At 44.1% G+C, this 16,051-nt stretch overlaps 10 protein-coding genes across 10 annotated transcripts; 6 read left to right on the top strand and 4 right to left on the bottom strand. All coding sequences in view use genetic code 12, as the record gives it.

Moving 5' to 3' along the window:
* Positions 1–151: 151 nt before the first annotated feature.
* On the bottom strand, positions 152–385 carry PSN45_000981 (uncharacterized protein; the record flags this gene model as incomplete). Its single annotated transcript, XM_006688366.2, has 2 exons — positions 152–189; positions 241–385. The coding sequence occupies 2 exons, from the start codon at positions 383–385 to the stop codon at positions 152–154; spliced, it is 183 nt and encodes a 60-aa protein (XP_006688429.1).
* Positions 386–878: 493 nt separating this feature from the next.
* SSA3 (Hsp70 ATPase ssa3) lies at positions 879–2,813 on the bottom strand (the record flags this gene model as incomplete). Its single annotated transcript, XM_006688364.1, has 1 exon — positions 879–2,813. One exon carries the CDS (start codon positions 2,811–2,813, stop codon positions 879–881), a length of 1,935 nt encoding a protein of 644 aa, XP_006688427.1.
* Positions 2,814–3,167: 354 nt separating this feature from the next.
* TVP18 (Golgi apparatus membrane protein tvp18) lies at positions 3,168–3,677 on the bottom strand (the record flags this gene model as incomplete). Its single annotated transcript, XM_066157564.1, has 1 exon — positions 3,168–3,677. One exon carries the CDS (start codon positions 3,675–3,677, stop codon positions 3,168–3,170), a length of 510 nt encoding a protein of 169 aa, XP_066013661.1.
* A 170-nt stretch (positions 3,678–3,847) lies between these two features.
* Positions 3,848–5,086, top strand: PSN45_000978 (uncharacterized protein; the record flags this gene model as incomplete). Its single annotated transcript, XM_006688363.2, has 1 exon — positions 3,848–5,086. One exon carries the CDS (start codon positions 3,848–3,850, stop codon positions 5,084–5,086), a length of 1,239 nt encoding a protein of 412 aa, XP_006688426.1.
* Positions 5,087–5,366: 280 nt separating this feature from the next.
* On the top strand, positions 5,367–6,440 carry SFH5 (Non-classical phosphatidylinositol transfer protein (PITP); the record flags this gene model as incomplete). Its single annotated transcript, XM_006688361.2, has 1 exon — positions 5,367–6,440. The coding sequence occupies one exon, from the start codon at positions 5,367–5,369 to the stop codon at positions 6,438–6,440; it is 1,074 nt and encodes a 357-aa protein (XP_006688424.1).
* Positions 6,441–6,723: 283 nt separating this feature from the next.
* PSN45_000976 (uncharacterized protein) lies at positions 6,724–8,505 on the top strand (the record flags this gene model as incomplete). Its single annotated transcript, XM_006688360.2, has 1 exon — positions 6,724–8,505. One exon carries the CDS (start codon positions 6,724–6,726, stop codon positions 8,503–8,505), a length of 1,782 nt encoding a protein of 593 aa, XP_006688423.1.
* A 190-nt stretch (positions 8,506–8,695) lies between these two features.
* Positions 8,696–11,587, top strand: MCD4 (Glycosyl phosphatidyl inositol anchor synthesis; the record flags this gene model as incomplete). Its single annotated transcript, XM_006688359.2, has 1 exon — positions 8,696–11,587. The coding sequence occupies one exon, from the start codon at positions 8,696–8,698 to the stop codon at positions 11,585–11,587; it is 2,892 nt and encodes a 963-aa protein (XP_006688422.1).
* Positions 11,588–11,696: 109 nt separating this feature from the next.
* TRP3 (anthranilate synthase / indole-3-glycerol phosphate synthase) lies at positions 11,697–13,178 on the top strand (the record flags this gene model as incomplete). The annotated part of the gene is made up of 1 exon (XM_006688939.1): positions 11,697–13,178. The coding sequence occupies one exon, from the start codon at positions 11,697–11,699 to the stop codon at positions 13,176–13,178; it is 1,482 nt and encodes a 493-aa protein (XP_006689002.1).
* Positions 13,179–13,299: 121 nt separating this feature from the next.
* On the top strand, positions 13,300–13,620 carry PSN45_000973 (uncharacterized protein; the record flags this gene model as incomplete). The annotated part of the gene is made up of 1 exon (XM_066157563.1): positions 13,300–13,620. The coding sequence occupies one exon, from the start codon at positions 13,300–13,302 to the stop codon at positions 13,618–13,620; it is 321 nt and encodes a 106-aa protein (XP_066013660.1).
* A 3-nt stretch (positions 13,621–13,623) lies between these two features.
* Positions 13,624–15,738, bottom strand: lub1 (WD repeat protein Lub1; the record flags this gene model as incomplete). The annotated part of the gene is made up of 1 exon (XM_006688357.1): positions 13,624–15,738. One exon carries the CDS (start codon positions 15,736–15,738, stop codon positions 13,624–13,626), a length of 2,115 nt encoding a protein of 704 aa, XP_006688420.1.
* Positions 15,739–16,051: the final 313 nt, after the last annotated feature.

Raw genomic sequence — 16,051 nt, 5'->3', positions numbered from 1 at the left:
TTCCTAGACACATAGCTACAATAGTCATTCATCGGACACATTTATTTATTGTAATTAGTTTCTTTATAACAGTTTGGCTAACCAATTTGCAGGTAGTTCTGGGCTCTTCAGGTTCAGGACTATGCCTGGGTTCCTTGTAGAATCAGGGTTCTCAGGAACTTGGATTTCCCGCAGCCTTTCTAGCGTCAGCTATCAAATTGGTTAGTATTCACATTGTTTGGGATGTTGGTGTTCACATACCTTCTGCTTGTTTTCTTCTCATTTTTTCAGCATCACTTTCCATTCTCTTCTTGGGGTCACCATCCTTCTTCTTACTCTTGGCAGCATCTTGTAGTTTTTTTTGGTTCTTGGCTCTTGCAAGATCTCTTTGGTTGCCTCTAGCCATTTTGGCGATTTCCAGGTTCTTGACTTTTTTCGTGATTCTCAACTCGACACAAAAGTGCGAAATGGCTGCAATAATAAGGACGAATCCAGATGTATTAAGCAGGCAAATTGCCTACACTTTGGCGTCATTGGGCAATTCAGAATTCAGTTTGGTCTGCTAGTAGGAATCGATTTTAGGTGATTTTTATGTTTTTGATTTGGAAGGTGCTTTTATGATAGTGTCGTATCGGATTTTTGGGCACACACGTACCATACGTGCCAGTGATTTGAATATTCCTAAAAAGTCACTCCAAGTGCCAAAAAAGAAGATAGGGATGTGTAAGTATACCACAATCACTTAGTGTACAAAAAAAGGTCAAAAGTGTTCAGATGTACGTAGTATTCCACTACAATTGCAAATGGTTGCAAAATTTGTGAAATCTACAATTTTGTTTTAACCAAAACATTATATTTTACTTATATACCATTTAATCATAAATATGCCAAAGTCCTCCTCAGTCGACTTCTTCAACAGTTGGACCATCACTACCACCAGCACCGGGGGCAGGACCTCCTGGAGCTCCACCAGGCATTCCACCAGGAGCACCACCAGACTGATAGGCAGCAGACATGATTGGGTTGGCAATAGCTTCCAATTCCTTCTGTTTTTCGCTATATTCTTCGGTTGTGGCTTGTTGAGCATTATCCAACCAGTTGATAGTTTCGTCAACGGCGGAGCTCAACTTCTCTCTGTCAGCTTCAGGAATTTTATCCTTCAATTCACCTTCGCTGATGGAGTTCTTCAATTGGTAGGAATAGGATTCCAATCCGTTCTTGGCCAGAATTCTAGCTGCCTCCTTTTCATCCTCTTCCTTGAACTTCTCGGCTTCACTAACCATTCTTTCAATGTCATCCTTAGACAATCTACCCTTATCATTTGTAATAGTAATCTTTTGTTGCTTTCCAGTACCCTTTTCGACAGCAGATACATTCAAGATACCATTAGCATCAACATCAAAAGTGACTTCAATTTGTGGAACCCCTCTTGGTGCTGGTGGAATACCAGACAACTCAAACTTACCCAATAAGTTGTTATCCTTAGTTTTGGTTCTTTCACCTTCAAAGACTTGAATCAACACACCAGGTTGGTTATCGGCATAAGTGGAGAAAGTCTCTGATTTCTTTGTTGGAATGGTCGAGTTTCTGGGGATCAATTTAGTCATGATACCTCCAGCAGTCTCAATACCCAACGATAAGGGAGTAACATCCAATAACAATAAATCTTGAGTTTTGGATGAAGTGTCACCAGTTAAAATGGCGGCTTGAACAGCAGCACCATACGCAACTGCCTCATCTGGGTTAATTGACTTGTTTGGCTCCTTACCGTTGAAATAGTCTGAAACCAACTTTTGAACCTTAGGAATTCTGGTAGAACCTCCTACCAACACTATTTCATTGACTTGGGACTTGTCCAATTTAGCGTCCTTTAAAACCCTTTCGACTGGGTCAATGGTAGATCTGAACAAGTCCGCACACAATTCTTCGAATCTGGCTCTGGTGATGGAAGTATAGAAATCGATACCTTCATACAAAGAGTCAATTTCAATCGAAGTTTGGGCAGACGAAGACAAAGTTCTCTTGGCTCTTTCACAAGCGGTTCTTAATCTTCTTAAAGCTCTTTGATTTCCTGACAAGTCCTTCTTGTTCTTTCTCTTAAACTCATTGATGAAATGGCTCACCAATCTGTTATCAAAGTCTTCACCACCCAAGTGGGTATCACCAGCAGTGGCTTTAACTTCAAATATACCTTCATCGATGGCCAACAAGGAAACATCAAAAGTACCACCACCCAAATCGAAAATAAGAACGTTTTGCTCACCCACGGTACTGGATTTCTTGTCCAAACCGTAAGCAATAGCAGCAGCCGTTGGTTCGTTGATGATTCTCAACACATTCAAACCAGCAATTAAACCGGCATCCTTAGTAGCCTGTCTTTCCGAATCGTTGAAATAAGCAGGCACTGTTACCACAGCATCAGTGACTTTGTCACCCAAGTAACCTTCGGCTGTTTCCTTCATTTTGGTCAAAACCATCGAAGAGATTTCCTCGGGACTGAAAGTTTTGGTCTCACCCTTGAATTCAACCTGAATGGCAGGTTTTCCTCCTTTGTTAACCACTTTGAAGGGAAAGTGCTTAATATCAGCTTGCAACTGTTCCTCATCAAATTTTCTACCAATCATTCTTTTGGCATCAAACACTGTGTTCAGAGGATTCATGGCAGCTTGGTTCTGGGCAGCATCACCAATCAATCTTTCGGTGTCAGTGAATGCCACATAAGAAGGAGTGGTTCTATTACCTTGATCATTTGCAATGATCTCAACTCTATCGTTGGTAAAATGGGCCACACAAGAGTATGTGGTACCTAAATCGATTCCAATAGCTTTACTCATATTCAATAGTTGTAACTAGTAAGTGTAGATAAAAAAAACTCCCTAGGGGCAAGGTGGAGTTTAAATAATAAATTTGCAGTCAAGTAGTTGCCTGATTGCAGAAGGGTTGCGAATTTCTAGAAAATTCGAGTAAGAGTCCCCGCTACCGCCAGAGCCAGTGCGGAGACTAGATACCGGCTGAAAGTTACCGCGAAGATGGCCGTGCATATGGCCAGGCGGTCTCGAATGTACTACAGGGATCTAGAATTTTCGTGGCTGCGAAAGGCTGCACTTCCGGCCACCCTCCCACCGCGATGGCACCATCTACCACGAGGCCCGTGCTACGCCCCAATCAAAACCAATCACTTTTATTAACTATAAAACATTTCTGACAATATGGTCGTTAACCTGGCCATCCAATGAATCATTTCCAGTGAAGCTGACGGCGGTCTTCAAGTACTCTTGATGTTTGATCGCTGCTAACGCATAACAGGCGGAACTAATGGCAAAAAGAATGGCAATAACTAGCAAACTGGTGGCCTGAACCAATAAACTCAACCATTGGATCACACTCATAAGCAAATAAAACCCACATCTGGGCCAGTTTTCATCAAAGTTTTTGATAAAGTTGGTGAAAGTATCAGTCAAAGGGCATATTTTTAATAAAAATGGGACCTCTACAAATAACACAACCAAACCTTGTACGATACAAATGATGGAGAAGATGATCACCAAAGAAGCATGGAAAATGTTAGCTACCCCAAGGGCTAAACACAAAAGCATGGTTAATAACCCGATCCATTGGCCGTATAGGGAGAAGTTCTTTTTCTTGAAATCTTTGGAGAAACCGCCAAAAACATTGGACATAATCGATTGGAACGTCATGTTTTATTGATATATGCCACTTGAAAGTTTCAATTGATGACTCGAAGATAGTTTAAAGTGGGAATATGCTTAACAAGTGGTGTCGTTTTTTGTTTTGTAACAGTGCGCAGCGACAAATGCGCAGATGAGAAGTAAAATCCAATTTGCGAAGACCTAAAACCTCAACAGATATGGGTAGGGAAATAGTCATTGGGCTTGTGGGGAAACCAAGTTCCGGCAAGTCGACCACGTTGAATGCGTTGACAGACGCCAACGCCAAAATTGGGGCTTTCCCGTTCACGACCATCGACCCAAATAAAGCCACTGGTTACTTGGAGGTTGATTGTGCGTGTAAGAGATTTGGATTGGAAGCGTCGTGTAAACCCACATACGGGTACTGTAAACACGGGAAGCGGGGTGTGCCGATAATGCTCTTGGACGTGGCAGGATTGGTACCAAATGCCCACCTTGGCCGTGGCCTTGGGAATAAGTTTCTCTCTGATCTCACCGAAGCCGACTGCTTGATTCATATAGTTGATGTCAGTGGAACCACTGACAGCGAGGGAAAGGCCACCAGGGGCTATGATCCTCTCCAAGATATCGAGTGGCTCCAGGACGAGATTTTCCGGTGGATTCTAGGCAACTTAAAGGAAAGATGGGGTTCTGTCGTCAGAAAGCATGTAGGGACAAAGTCAACCACATTGGAGACTTTAAGAGCCCAGTTGGGGGGTTATTACGCCAACAAGAATTTGATAGCCAAGTGCTTGGATGACATTCCCAACTTGCCTGCTTTACAGCACTGGGATGAAGAGATGATTGAAACAGTGGTGCGGTCTTTTATGAAACACAAGTTTCCTACAGTATTGGCTATGAACAAGATGGATCATCCCGACAGTGACAAGAATGTGAGTAAAATCATACTAAGGTACCCGGACTCCAAGTGTGTATTGACGTCTTCCATCACTGAGATCTTGTTGAGAAAGCTCGCTGCTCAAAAATATATCAAGTATGAACCGGGAACTGAGTTTGTGGACACCAAAGACGACTTGCCCGACGAAGACTTGAAGCCTCTCGACGATAAGCTTCGAAACAGAATCGAGAACATCAGAGATTTGGTTCTCTACCGATTTGGATCTACTGGTACCGTACAATTGTTGCAAACTGCCACCGAACTTTTGCAGCTAATTCCCGTATACACCGTGAGGAACATCCACAATTACACAGGGGCCTCGGGTAGTGAGGTGTTCAGAAACTGCTTATTGGTGAAGAAAGGAACTCCGGTTATTTCGGTGGCTCGTAAGGTGATGGGAGATGTGACTATTGCAGCCATTGAAACGGTTGGTGGAGTGAGGGTTGGGGAGGAAGACACAGTGGATGTCAACAAGAACGACATTTTAAGTTTCCGAATCGTTCCCGGGTCGCACAATTAAATGGAGATGGAGTTGAGAAGATAGATTGTACATAGCTCAATGCATATACCACATCGGAGAGAATGTATCACACAGCTCTGACCATCACGTTGGACAAGTTACTCTCAGTAGACTATTAGTAATTCTCGACCACTGCGGCCATCCTGGACCACTGCGGCCATCCTGGACCACTCCAGCCACTCTGCCACATTTAGTGATTCCATCTCATCCTTCTGCCAGTGCGTATTTATCAAAAAAATCAGTCGCATCCATTTCTCCTGTTCAAGCCTTTCGATATAACATGAGTACCGTTCAAAGTACATCACCGATCCCAGATCCTACCACTGAAAACGTCCCTGATCCAAGCACAGTAAAATCAACCAAAAACACCGTTTCGTCTGAGGTGAACGAGAAAGCCGAACCTTCTGCATCGCTTGTCCAAGCAGTCAAGATCACCAAAGACCAAGAGGCAAAATTACAAACACTCATCCAGTCCATCCCTAAAATCCTTGACCAATTGGATGACAAGGAGTACGATGAGATATTCGGATACAGAATCAACGTTGCTGGAGAAGAGTACGTCAATGAAACCATCAGAAACGAAATTCTCTTAAAGTTCTTGATAGCTAACGAATATGACGTATCGATCACCATTACCAAGCTCGTGAAAACCTTGAATTGGAGGCACACGTTCAAGCCGTTGTCTGCTGCGTACAACGAGAAGTTCGACGCTCAATTGAACAAATTGGGCGTGGTTACGTATCTTCCTAGGGAAAAGCTCGATAACTTCAAGGTGGCAACCTGGAACTTGTACGGCAATGTCAAGGACCCAAAGGCGTTGTTCGAGCACTTTGGGGGAAGTGACTCCAAGTTGCCTGGATCGACGTTTTTGAGATGGAGAGTCGGTTTGATGGAAGACTCATTACTGTTTGTTGACTTTACTGACGCAGCCAACCATAAAATCGCCCAGATCCATGATTACAACAATGTGTCAATGTTCAGAATGGATAAGAAAATGAAGGAAACCACTAAGGAAATCATCCATATTTTTGGTGACAATTACCCCGAGTTGTTGTCAACCAAGTTCTTTTTGAATGTCCCTAGTATCATGAGCTGGGTGTTTGGTTTCTTTACCACCATCGGAGTCATCAGCAAGCAAACGTTGCAAAAGTTCCGTCCTTTGAACCACGGTAACTTGACCGAGTGGTTTACTGAGCCTTTACCTCTGGCGTACAACGGAGGAAACTCCAGTAAAATAGGCCTGATTTTCGATCTTGATGTGGCCAAACAGGCTCAAATCCCAACGTACGCCAAGGTGATCTTGGAGAAAATTAATAAGGAGAACATCGAAGATCTCACCAACGATGTCGAGTAGAGAAAATGTCAACCACGACAGAAGGGTTCTAAAATTTCCAAAAACTGTGTTATCAAAGATTAAATAGGTTCATTAATAAATGGCGTTTCTTAGTTGCAGCCACTTCTCTGAATGGCCTGGAGCTTCCACACAAAAGCCCAAGTGATCATAATCGTCAACCAATTTAGTAGTCCAAACCCTGGCACAAAGTCCCAGTCCTACGTAGCCTCACCAAATTACACCAAGCACTTGCTAGCTCTCAGTAATCTCAAATCCGCGATGCAAAAACAATTTATCTATCCCCATGAGCGATTACTACCAATTATTGGGGGTGGGCTACGATGCATCGCAGGAGGACATCTCCAAGTCTTTTAAAAAACTTGCCGTCAAATACCATCCTGATAAGTCCAAGGATCCCAAGCATCACGAGGTTTTTATCCAGTTAAATCAGGCATATGAAACTCTCAAGTCTCAGGATACAAGAAGGCAATATGATATACAACACAATTTTAATACCAAGTCCTCCTCACTCCACGAGTTTTTCACCACCTCTGGGTACACCGATGCATACACGCACCCGAGGTATACGTCTTACGACAGAGGATCTAAGTTTGCGTGGAGTCAATTCAAAACTCACTTTACCACCAGTGATTTACTCCAGAAGCAGCGCCAGGCGTACGCGGAGAAGGTTCGTCGTGACGTCGAGTTGAAGAAGGCCCAGGAGAAGGCTGAGAGAGAGCGGGAGGCGCTCCGGCAGGAAATGGAACGAGTGAAACTCAACCATTTGGAGAAGCTCAGGGAAATGAAGGAGGCGGAACAGGCAAGAAACAAGGAACAACAACAAGCAAGACAGGCGGCTACCACCGAAGAGTCTGGCGACTTTGACGCAAACATGTACAACCAGCGTAAGAAGCAAGCGTATCGAGCCCAGTGGTCTGAGCCTCTCAGGGCCTACGATGGGGATATCTTTGAGACCAACTTTGCCAGGCGCAAGAAACCTGTTGATCCACCACAGCCAAATAGCCTGGCTGACTTTGGGCACAAAGGAAACCAATTTGACCCGATTGTGGTCGATGACGACACGGAAGTTGAAATGAGACCTGGAAGTGTCGAGGTAGAGGAGATAGAGATCAATACACCTCTGAGTGCTGGCCCCAGTGGAAGTAGTTCCATGGGCACCGCCGAGTCTGATCACGAGTCGTCTAGTTCAGGCTCCTCTGTCGATGCAAATGCCACGTTTAACGACAATGATGATGATAACGAAAATTATGATAATAATGTAAAGACGGAATCCGACGAAGAAGAACACCATGGCAGCTATTCGGAACCTATAGTCGTGGAAGAGCCTGGTGAGAAGAATGAAACTCTGGGAGTGTCTTCTCCCTCTTCTCCAAAGAGAAATCTTAGCGAAATACCCCAACTCCGGCCTTCTAAGAGGGCAAAGGTAGAGCCGTTTTCGATGAACGATCTCCATGCCTCGCTAGGACCCGATATAGGAAGTGATAACTTGAGCAACTTGAGGGAGAGCCTTCCCAACTACAGTGACAATGAGCAGAAACCGTCTGGGACGAACCAGTCCCATAATTCAAGCTTCAAAACCTCTAAAAGACATAAAGTCGCTGAGTACTCGGATGGAACATCGAAGGCTGAAACCCTACACACACCTATCAACAAATCCCAAACAAGAGGGTACGGTTATCAGGAACCAGTAGGAATGCTGGACTTTAATGCATCAACCATCGTCAACGCCATCAGGCCTCCCAACCCCCCTTCCATCAGCGTCAACCATCATTTGACCAAAACCACTTGGGACGGATATGTAAGGTCTATGTTGCTGTACCAACAGAAGTTTATCGAGTACAGGACCAAGATCATCAACTATCAAGCCGAAAGAGCCAGTAGAGATAGTGAGCTTATAGTGGCTTGTAACCAAAACATCGATTTGTTTCAACTATACTTGAAGTGCTTAGATCAGGATTCGGTGGTGTTGACACGATTTGCGGAAAACATCAAGGTGTTTAACCAAACCTTGAAAGATTACAAGAACAACTGTGACTGGGTGGAGAAAATCAAACTTCTTTCTTAGACAACCAGAATCCATTAGAAGGTGTGGTAGCCTATGTATATACTGTGTAATATAATTTATAATCAACGTCTGTTTTTGCAGCCAGTCGCCAAACAACCTTTGCAGACGCGACTTCAAAATCGAGAACAAAATCTGCTACGTTTTAAGTTGTAATTACATTTGTGTTCTACTCCCAAATACCAACTGGAAAATGAACAAGCAACGGCAGCTTTTACTCTCCATTGGGGTGCTTTTCCACTTATTCTATATGTGGTCGATTTTTGACATTTACTTTGTCTCCCCATTGGTGCACGGAATGGACCAGCATGTTTCCAATGATGAGCCTCCCGCAAAACGATTGGTTTTGATTGTGGGTGATGGGTTGAGAGCCGACAAGACGTTTCAGAAACTCCACCATCCTAAAACCGGCGAGTACAAGTACATGGCTCCGTATTTACGAGATATTGTCCTCAATAAAGGAAGATGGGGCATCTCCAACACCAGAATGCCTACTGAGTCCCGACCAGGGCATGTGGCGTTGATCCTGGGATTCTACGAAGATGTTAGTGCTGTCACAAAAGGATGGAAAGAAAACCCAGTGGATTTCGACTCATTTTTCAACCAAAGTACTCACACTTATTCTTTTGGTTCCCCAGATATTCTTCCCATCTTTTCGATAGGAGATGTGGTACCGGGAAGAATTGACTGTCATATGTATGGCCACGAGTTTGAAGACTTCACATCCAACAGTATCGATTTGGACTCCTATGTGTTCAAGCATTTCAACGAGTTATTGGATAACCTGACCACAAACAGCACTTTGGACCAGGAATTAAGAAAGGATGGAAACGTGTTTTTCTTGCACTTGTTGGGCTTAGACACCGCTGGACACGCTTACAGACCATACTCTGCTGAGTACTATGACAATTTGCAGTACGTGGATGCTCAGTTGTCACAGTTGGTTCCCAAAATCAACGAATTTTTCAACGACGATAAAACTGCTTTTGTGTTTACTGCTGACCACGGAATGTCCGACTTTGGTTCTCACGGAGACGGTCATCCGGACAACACCCGTACACCTTTGGTGACATGGGGAGCTGGAGTTAAGAAACCGGAAATAGCATCTGCCGATGATTTGGTAGCCCAAGATCCAGTCAAAAGTGGATACGAACCTGAGTACTTTGATACGTGGGAGTTTGAGCATTTGGTGAGAAATGATGTGAAACAAGCCGATATCTCTCCGCTAATGGCATATTTGATCGGTACAAACTATCCTAAGAACTCGGTTGGTGAGTTACCGTTGGATCTACTTTCTGACCCTACTATTCTTAAGATTAAAGGGTTATACAGGAACGCATTAGGATTGATTGAGCAATACCACGTCAAAGAGAGAGAGGTGTACAACCACCAGTTCAAATTCAAGCCCTACAAATACTTTGAAGAACATAAGATAGAAGAATACAGAGCTGAGATCGAGCAGTTGATTTTGCAGTTAGAAAATGATGGTGAAGATGAAACAATAGAATTGAAGGTAGTCGCTTTGTGTAAGGAATTGAGTACTCAGGTGTTGATAGGGTTGAACTACTTACAAACCTATAACTGGGTGTTTTTGAGAACAATGGTATCTTTGGGATTCTTGGGTTGGATTGTGTTTTCGTTTATCATTTTTTTGAAACTATTTATTCTCAAGGAAAGTATTCAGGAACAGGCCCATGTGTCTTACAACATAGTGTTTGGTCTTGTTTCAACTGGGATTCTCTACATGTTGTACTACCAACACTCGCCTTTCAATTACTACATGTACTCTACTTTCCCATTGTATTTCTGGTACAATATTTTGATCAACAAGAGAAATCTCGTTACGGGGTTGGATGACCTTCTCAAGAACATGAATTTCTTCACCAAGAACTTGATCCTTGTTTCCTTCATTGGAATGTATGAAAGTATCGTCTATGGTTTCTTCAATAGAATCATTTTCTCGGTTTTGTTCGTATTGATAGGAGCTTATCCATTCTTCTTCAAGATTGACTTCAAATTGAAAGCTCTTTGGTTCGTGACCTGTTGTGGCATGACTGTGTTCACAAACTTAAGTCCCATCAAGACCGAGGACTTGTTCCAAATCAACATTGGTGGAATCCTCTCCTTGATCATTGGATTTATTGGATTTAGATACTTGAATTCTAAGTTTGTCATTGACTCTTACATCAAGCAATTGATTGCCTGGCAAAGTGTGTGTGTTGTGGTGATGTTAGCAAGTGCCAATGTGGCAATTTCTTCTTTACAGAACCGTACGGGGTTACCATTAGCAAGTCAGGTTACCAGTTGGATCACATTTGTCGTCTCATTGGTGGTGATTCCTGCTCTATTTGCCATCAAACCTACCTCAAACTACGAAGTTAGGCTCCTAGTGATATTCTTGGCGTTTGTTCCTACATTTATAATCTTGACCATCTCGTTTGAGTTGTTATTTTACATCGGATACTCGGTTATTTTACTCGAATGGCTTGTTATCGAGAAAGAACTAAAGGCTTCCAGAACCAGCCAGTGGGGCCAAAGTATTAGAGTCACCATCATTGGCTTTTTCTACTTGCAATTGGCATTCTTTGGAACTGGAAACATTGCATCCATTTCTTCCTTCTCTTTGGATTCGGTATACAGATTGATTCCCGTGTTCGATCCTTTCCCCATGGGAGCATTGCTTATGGTCAAGTTGATCATCCCATACATTTTACTTTCCACTTGTTTGGGAATAATGAACTACCAGTTAGATATTGAAAAGTTCACGATTTCCACCTTAATCATCAGTACCAGTGACATTTTATCGTTGAACTTCTTCTTTTTGGTCAAAACAGAAGGTAGTTGGTTGGACATAGGAACCACCATTTCGAATTACGTGTTGGCGATGTTAAGCTCGTTGTTTATGTTAATTCTAGAGCTCGTGAGCTCGGTAGTGTTGAAGGGGGTCGAGTTTACCGAGAGAGAAAAGGGTGTCAAGCCCACCAAAAGGGCACGTAAGAGCCCCACTGCCGCCACCAGCTCGGCCACCACCAGCTCGGTGCCGGTACGCAACTTAAGACCTAGGAAACCCAAGCCGGTTGACTAATTACACATACTAGTTATCTAGATGACTCACTAAAAACCATATCTCATTCTCATTTTCTCATTTTGACTGAAAAAATCTTTAACGCTCTTATTGACACATATTGTTCATCATGACCACCGACAAGAAACGGGTGTTGATGATCGACAACTACGACTCGTTCACCTGGAACTTATATCAGTACTTGAACCAGAGCAAGTATTGTGACAAGGTGGACGTTTACCGTAACGATGAAATCACCATCGAGCAGATTGAGAACGACATAAAGCCTGATTTATTGTTCATCAGTCCTGGCCCCGGTCACCCTTCCACCGATGCTGGTATCAGCAGAGCCGCAATTGATTACTTTAAGGGCAAGATCCCCATTGTGGGTGTTTGTATGGGATTACAGTGCATGTTTGAGGTTTTCGGTGGGTCCGTCACCTACGCGGGAGAAATTGTTCACGGTAAAACCACCACCATCCACCACGACGGTAAGGGGATGTTCACCGATATCCCCCAGTCGGTTGCCGTCACCCGGTACCACTCTTTGGCTGGTAGCCTTCTGTCGTTGCCGGACTGCTTGGAAGTCACCGCTAGAACCGAGACCAGCCCTCAGATTATCATGGGCATAAGACACAAGAAGTACGCCATTGAAGGAGTGCAGTTCCACCCCGAGTCGATTTTGACAGAAGAGGGCCATGTGATGATAGACAACCTTTTGAAGATCAACGGGGCGTACTGGGCGGATAGTCAAAAGATTCCCGTTAAAGAGAATATCTTAAACAAGATATACGATCAAAGAAGAAAAGACTACGACGAAATCGCTCAATTGCCCGGTAAATCATTAGAAGAGTTGCAGGAATACTTGGACTTGGGGTTGGCGCCAAAGCTCATCAACTTCTACCATCGGTTGAATTCCACCAAGGAAAACAGCCGGAATATCATTTTGAGCGAGTTCAAAAGAGCATCTCCTTCCAAGGGAGTGATAAACATCAAGGCCAACCCCGTGAAGCAGGCATTAACATACGCAAGCAATGGGTGCTCAGCTATTTCCGTGTTGACGGAACCCAACTGGTTCAAAGGGTCAATTGAAGATATGGCGTTGATTCGCAAGAGCATCGACCTGGTGGAAAATAGGCCGGCAGTGTTGAGAAAAGAGTTTATCTTCAACCAGTATCAGATCTTAGAGGCCCGGTTACAGGGAGCCGACTCAGTGTTGTTGATTGTGAAGATGTTGGAGCCGGTGTTGTTGGCGCAGTTATATGACTATTCGTTGGAGTTGGGAATGGTTCCGTTGGTAGAGATTAACAACGACGAAGAGTTGAAAACGGCCTTAACGTTGGGCACAAAAGAGCCCATGGTGATTGGGGTCAATAACCGGAACTTGGTGAGTTTTGATGTTGACTTGAACACAACCACCAACTTACTTGACAGTATCAGGCTGAATGGCAGAGACATTTTGGTGTTGGCCCTAAGCGGAATTACCTCGGTGGAAGATGTGGTGCAATACAAGAAACAGGGAGTTGATGGGTACTTGATTGGTGAAAGTTTGATGAGAGCAGAGGAGAGTGGTCACGCTGCCCAGTTCCTAGCCGACTTGTGCACCTGCTGAGGAATTAAGATGGTTAATAGAAATGTACGATAAACTATAGGAGGAAGAGGCGGTCGTGGCACTGGCCATTATCACCATATTCGCGAACGCGTCGCCCTGCTAAAATAAAACCTAACTAACCATGGACGCATCAAGTAAGAGAATCGACGGCACAATCTTACAGGCCAACCAAGGAAAGATCGTACGCATAATTGGAAAATTGGAACAATATGATGGTACCAATGGCACTCTCAAGAGCAACGGTGACGTTCAGTTAAACCTCAGTTCTGTAACCACCGATTTGGATTTTGAAGTCAACAACAATTACGAAGTCATTGGCAAAGTGGGTGATGATTTGAGCATCAGTGTATACTCGGTGTTGGCAATAAGTGACAACTTCAAACTTGACAACTATTTTCAACTCGTCAAGTTCATCAATAAAGTACCCGAGTTATTTTATTAAAGGCTATAAGCTATTTATGTCGTTAAACAACGAGATGAACCGCGGTTCCGAATGCTTGTGAGCCCATGATGGTAAGGGTGTAGCGACTGCCTTTATATACTTCAAGTTTCCTAAAGCTATGAGCAACCTGTAATTAGCTTCTTCAATGTTTGTATCATTAATGTATTTTGCAAGGTCACCCGATCCGACTTTTTGTTTGACTTGAACAGCAGACAAATTGTAGATTAATGTCGAAAAGCCGGTGATACACTGGTTGTAGTGCTTATGGTGCTGGTCGACTTTCTTTTGTGTCAATGTATCGAGGAGTTGGAAGAGTGCACTGCTGAACGTGACATTATCACCTTCAGAGTCGGCGTAGATTTGCATGAACAACACCGAATCCACCAAGTTGTTCAAAAACCTTCCAAACATCATGAGAACACTGGGGTTTTCACTTGCTGCACCTTTTTCAATGAAAGACTGCACTAGTTCGGGTAGGTTTTCGTTCTTCAAGATATCACTAATGCCCAATTTGCCAATCAACAGTCTCAACAAGTCAAACCCAACAAGATACGACGACTCATCCCACTCAAATACCTGAGGAACCAAGTTTGTGATCATATCGGCTGCCTCGGAGCTGGAAACGTCAAAGTTTGTGGGAATGGATGAAAGCTTATGAGTTTGCAGGTCATTGAACTTGGTCAATCCTCTGTTCAACTGAGAGCTGTTAATGTCCTTGAACTGGATATACTGAGTCACTGGAAGAACAGAGAGGGACACTTGTGCCTTTGTCTCGACCGAGTCGGACGTTTCTGTCAAACTAACTCCTTGAGTGTTTTTTTCTAAAAAGGCAACCACATCTTGAACGTAACTAGCAGGTAATTCATTATCAGCCAAAAATTGATTGGCAACGGTATATGTATTGTCACCCGCATTGTATGGCAACTTCAAAGGGGGCTTGCCGTCTTCGAAGTCCACATCAAACACATAATCGTACTCTTTACCGTTGTGGACCTTTTTGTCTGAAGAAGCAGACGAGCCCACCACATCACCAATTTTATTCCACTGACCGTTGGACCATTGGTATGCCTCAATAACCCCCACAGGGCTTTTGACCATGACTGTTTGGCCCTCAGTGCCATGAACCTCGAGTCTCTCGTAACCGGGCACGTCAGTTTTGTTGATATCGACCGACTGTTCAGCAATGGTAGAGGTTTTGACAGACTCCTCGAACCGCTCGAGGTCTTCTTTGGCGGCATATCTCTCTGGATCGCTGGTGAAGATTCTGATGGAGTTGTCGGAAGAGCCCACCACAATATCATTGCCTACATTTGTCAAACACCAGTTGGAAATACATGGTAAAGTAATGGCCTGTAGGAGAGCCTGACCTTTCCAGATTCTGACCGACCGGTCCTCGCCTGCACTAACCAACAATCCGTTGGGAAGGGCCACAAGATCGTAAATGAAGGACTCATGACCCAGTAAAGTCGAAATCAATGTTCCTTCCAAGGACCAGATCTTAATGGTTCCATCATTCGAACAAGAGGCGAACGTACCATCTCCTAAAAGCAACAACTTTCTCACCACATCGGTATGACCTTTGAAGATATGGGTCACCGAATTGCCGTTCCAGAACCTGATGTACTTATCGGCGGAACAAGTCAAGTACCGATTGTCATCGACGATAACCGCATCCAAAACCGACATGCCAGTATCACTCTTCAAAGTAAGCACACACTCGTAGGTCGACAAGTCCCAGACCTTGGCAGTGCCGTCCCAACTAGAGCTAATGAGCTTGTTGTGGCGGTGGTGGAGAGAACAGATGTTGTTCTGGTGGCCAATCAAGTTATAGATTCCCACGTCATTGACGGGCTCATCGAGCGAATTGATGAACACAACGTTGTCCTTACCACCGCTGGCCACCAAGTTATCGTCCAAGCAGCACACAGCGTTGATGAAGGAGTTTGTGGATGAATGGAATACAATTGAGTGGGATTGATCCAGAAGGCTCCAGGCGCGGATGGTACCATCCCGGGAGCAGGAGACCACGCGGGGCGCCACCGCATCACCCGGGGTGGTGGCGACATCTTTGACGTCCTGCTCATGGCCTATGAGAGTTTTGCTGAGTTTGTACACCATTGGCGAAGATGTGATAGATGTGAATGGTGGAGGTGAAAATGGCTCGGAGGCAAACGCGCGCAGATACAGATCACGTGATATACACACACTCACGTGACTCCATCGCCCAGCCCCGCTCCTTCCTATTTGGGATGCCAATTAATTGCGAAGAGCCCACGAGGGCACCGAAAACCAAGACATTAATTACCCAGAATTTTACCATCTAAAAGTCACACGAGTAATTGACGTTTTCAGACCAGCTGGAAAATCTTAACGGCTTTCTTGCATCTTGACGTATTCCAAGACCCCTTTCGAACACGCCTAACCCTCGCTT

The sequence above is a fragment of the Yamadazyma tenuis genome, chromosome 1, assembly GCF_029203305.1.
Source record: "Yamadazyma tenuis chromosome 1, complete sequence".
Classification (NCBI taxonomy): Eukaryota; Fungi; Ascomycota; class Pichiomycetes; order Serinales; family Debaryomycetaceae; genus Yamadazyma; species Yamadazyma tenuis.
This window is presented reverse-complemented; position numbering and strand designations above follow the sequence as displayed.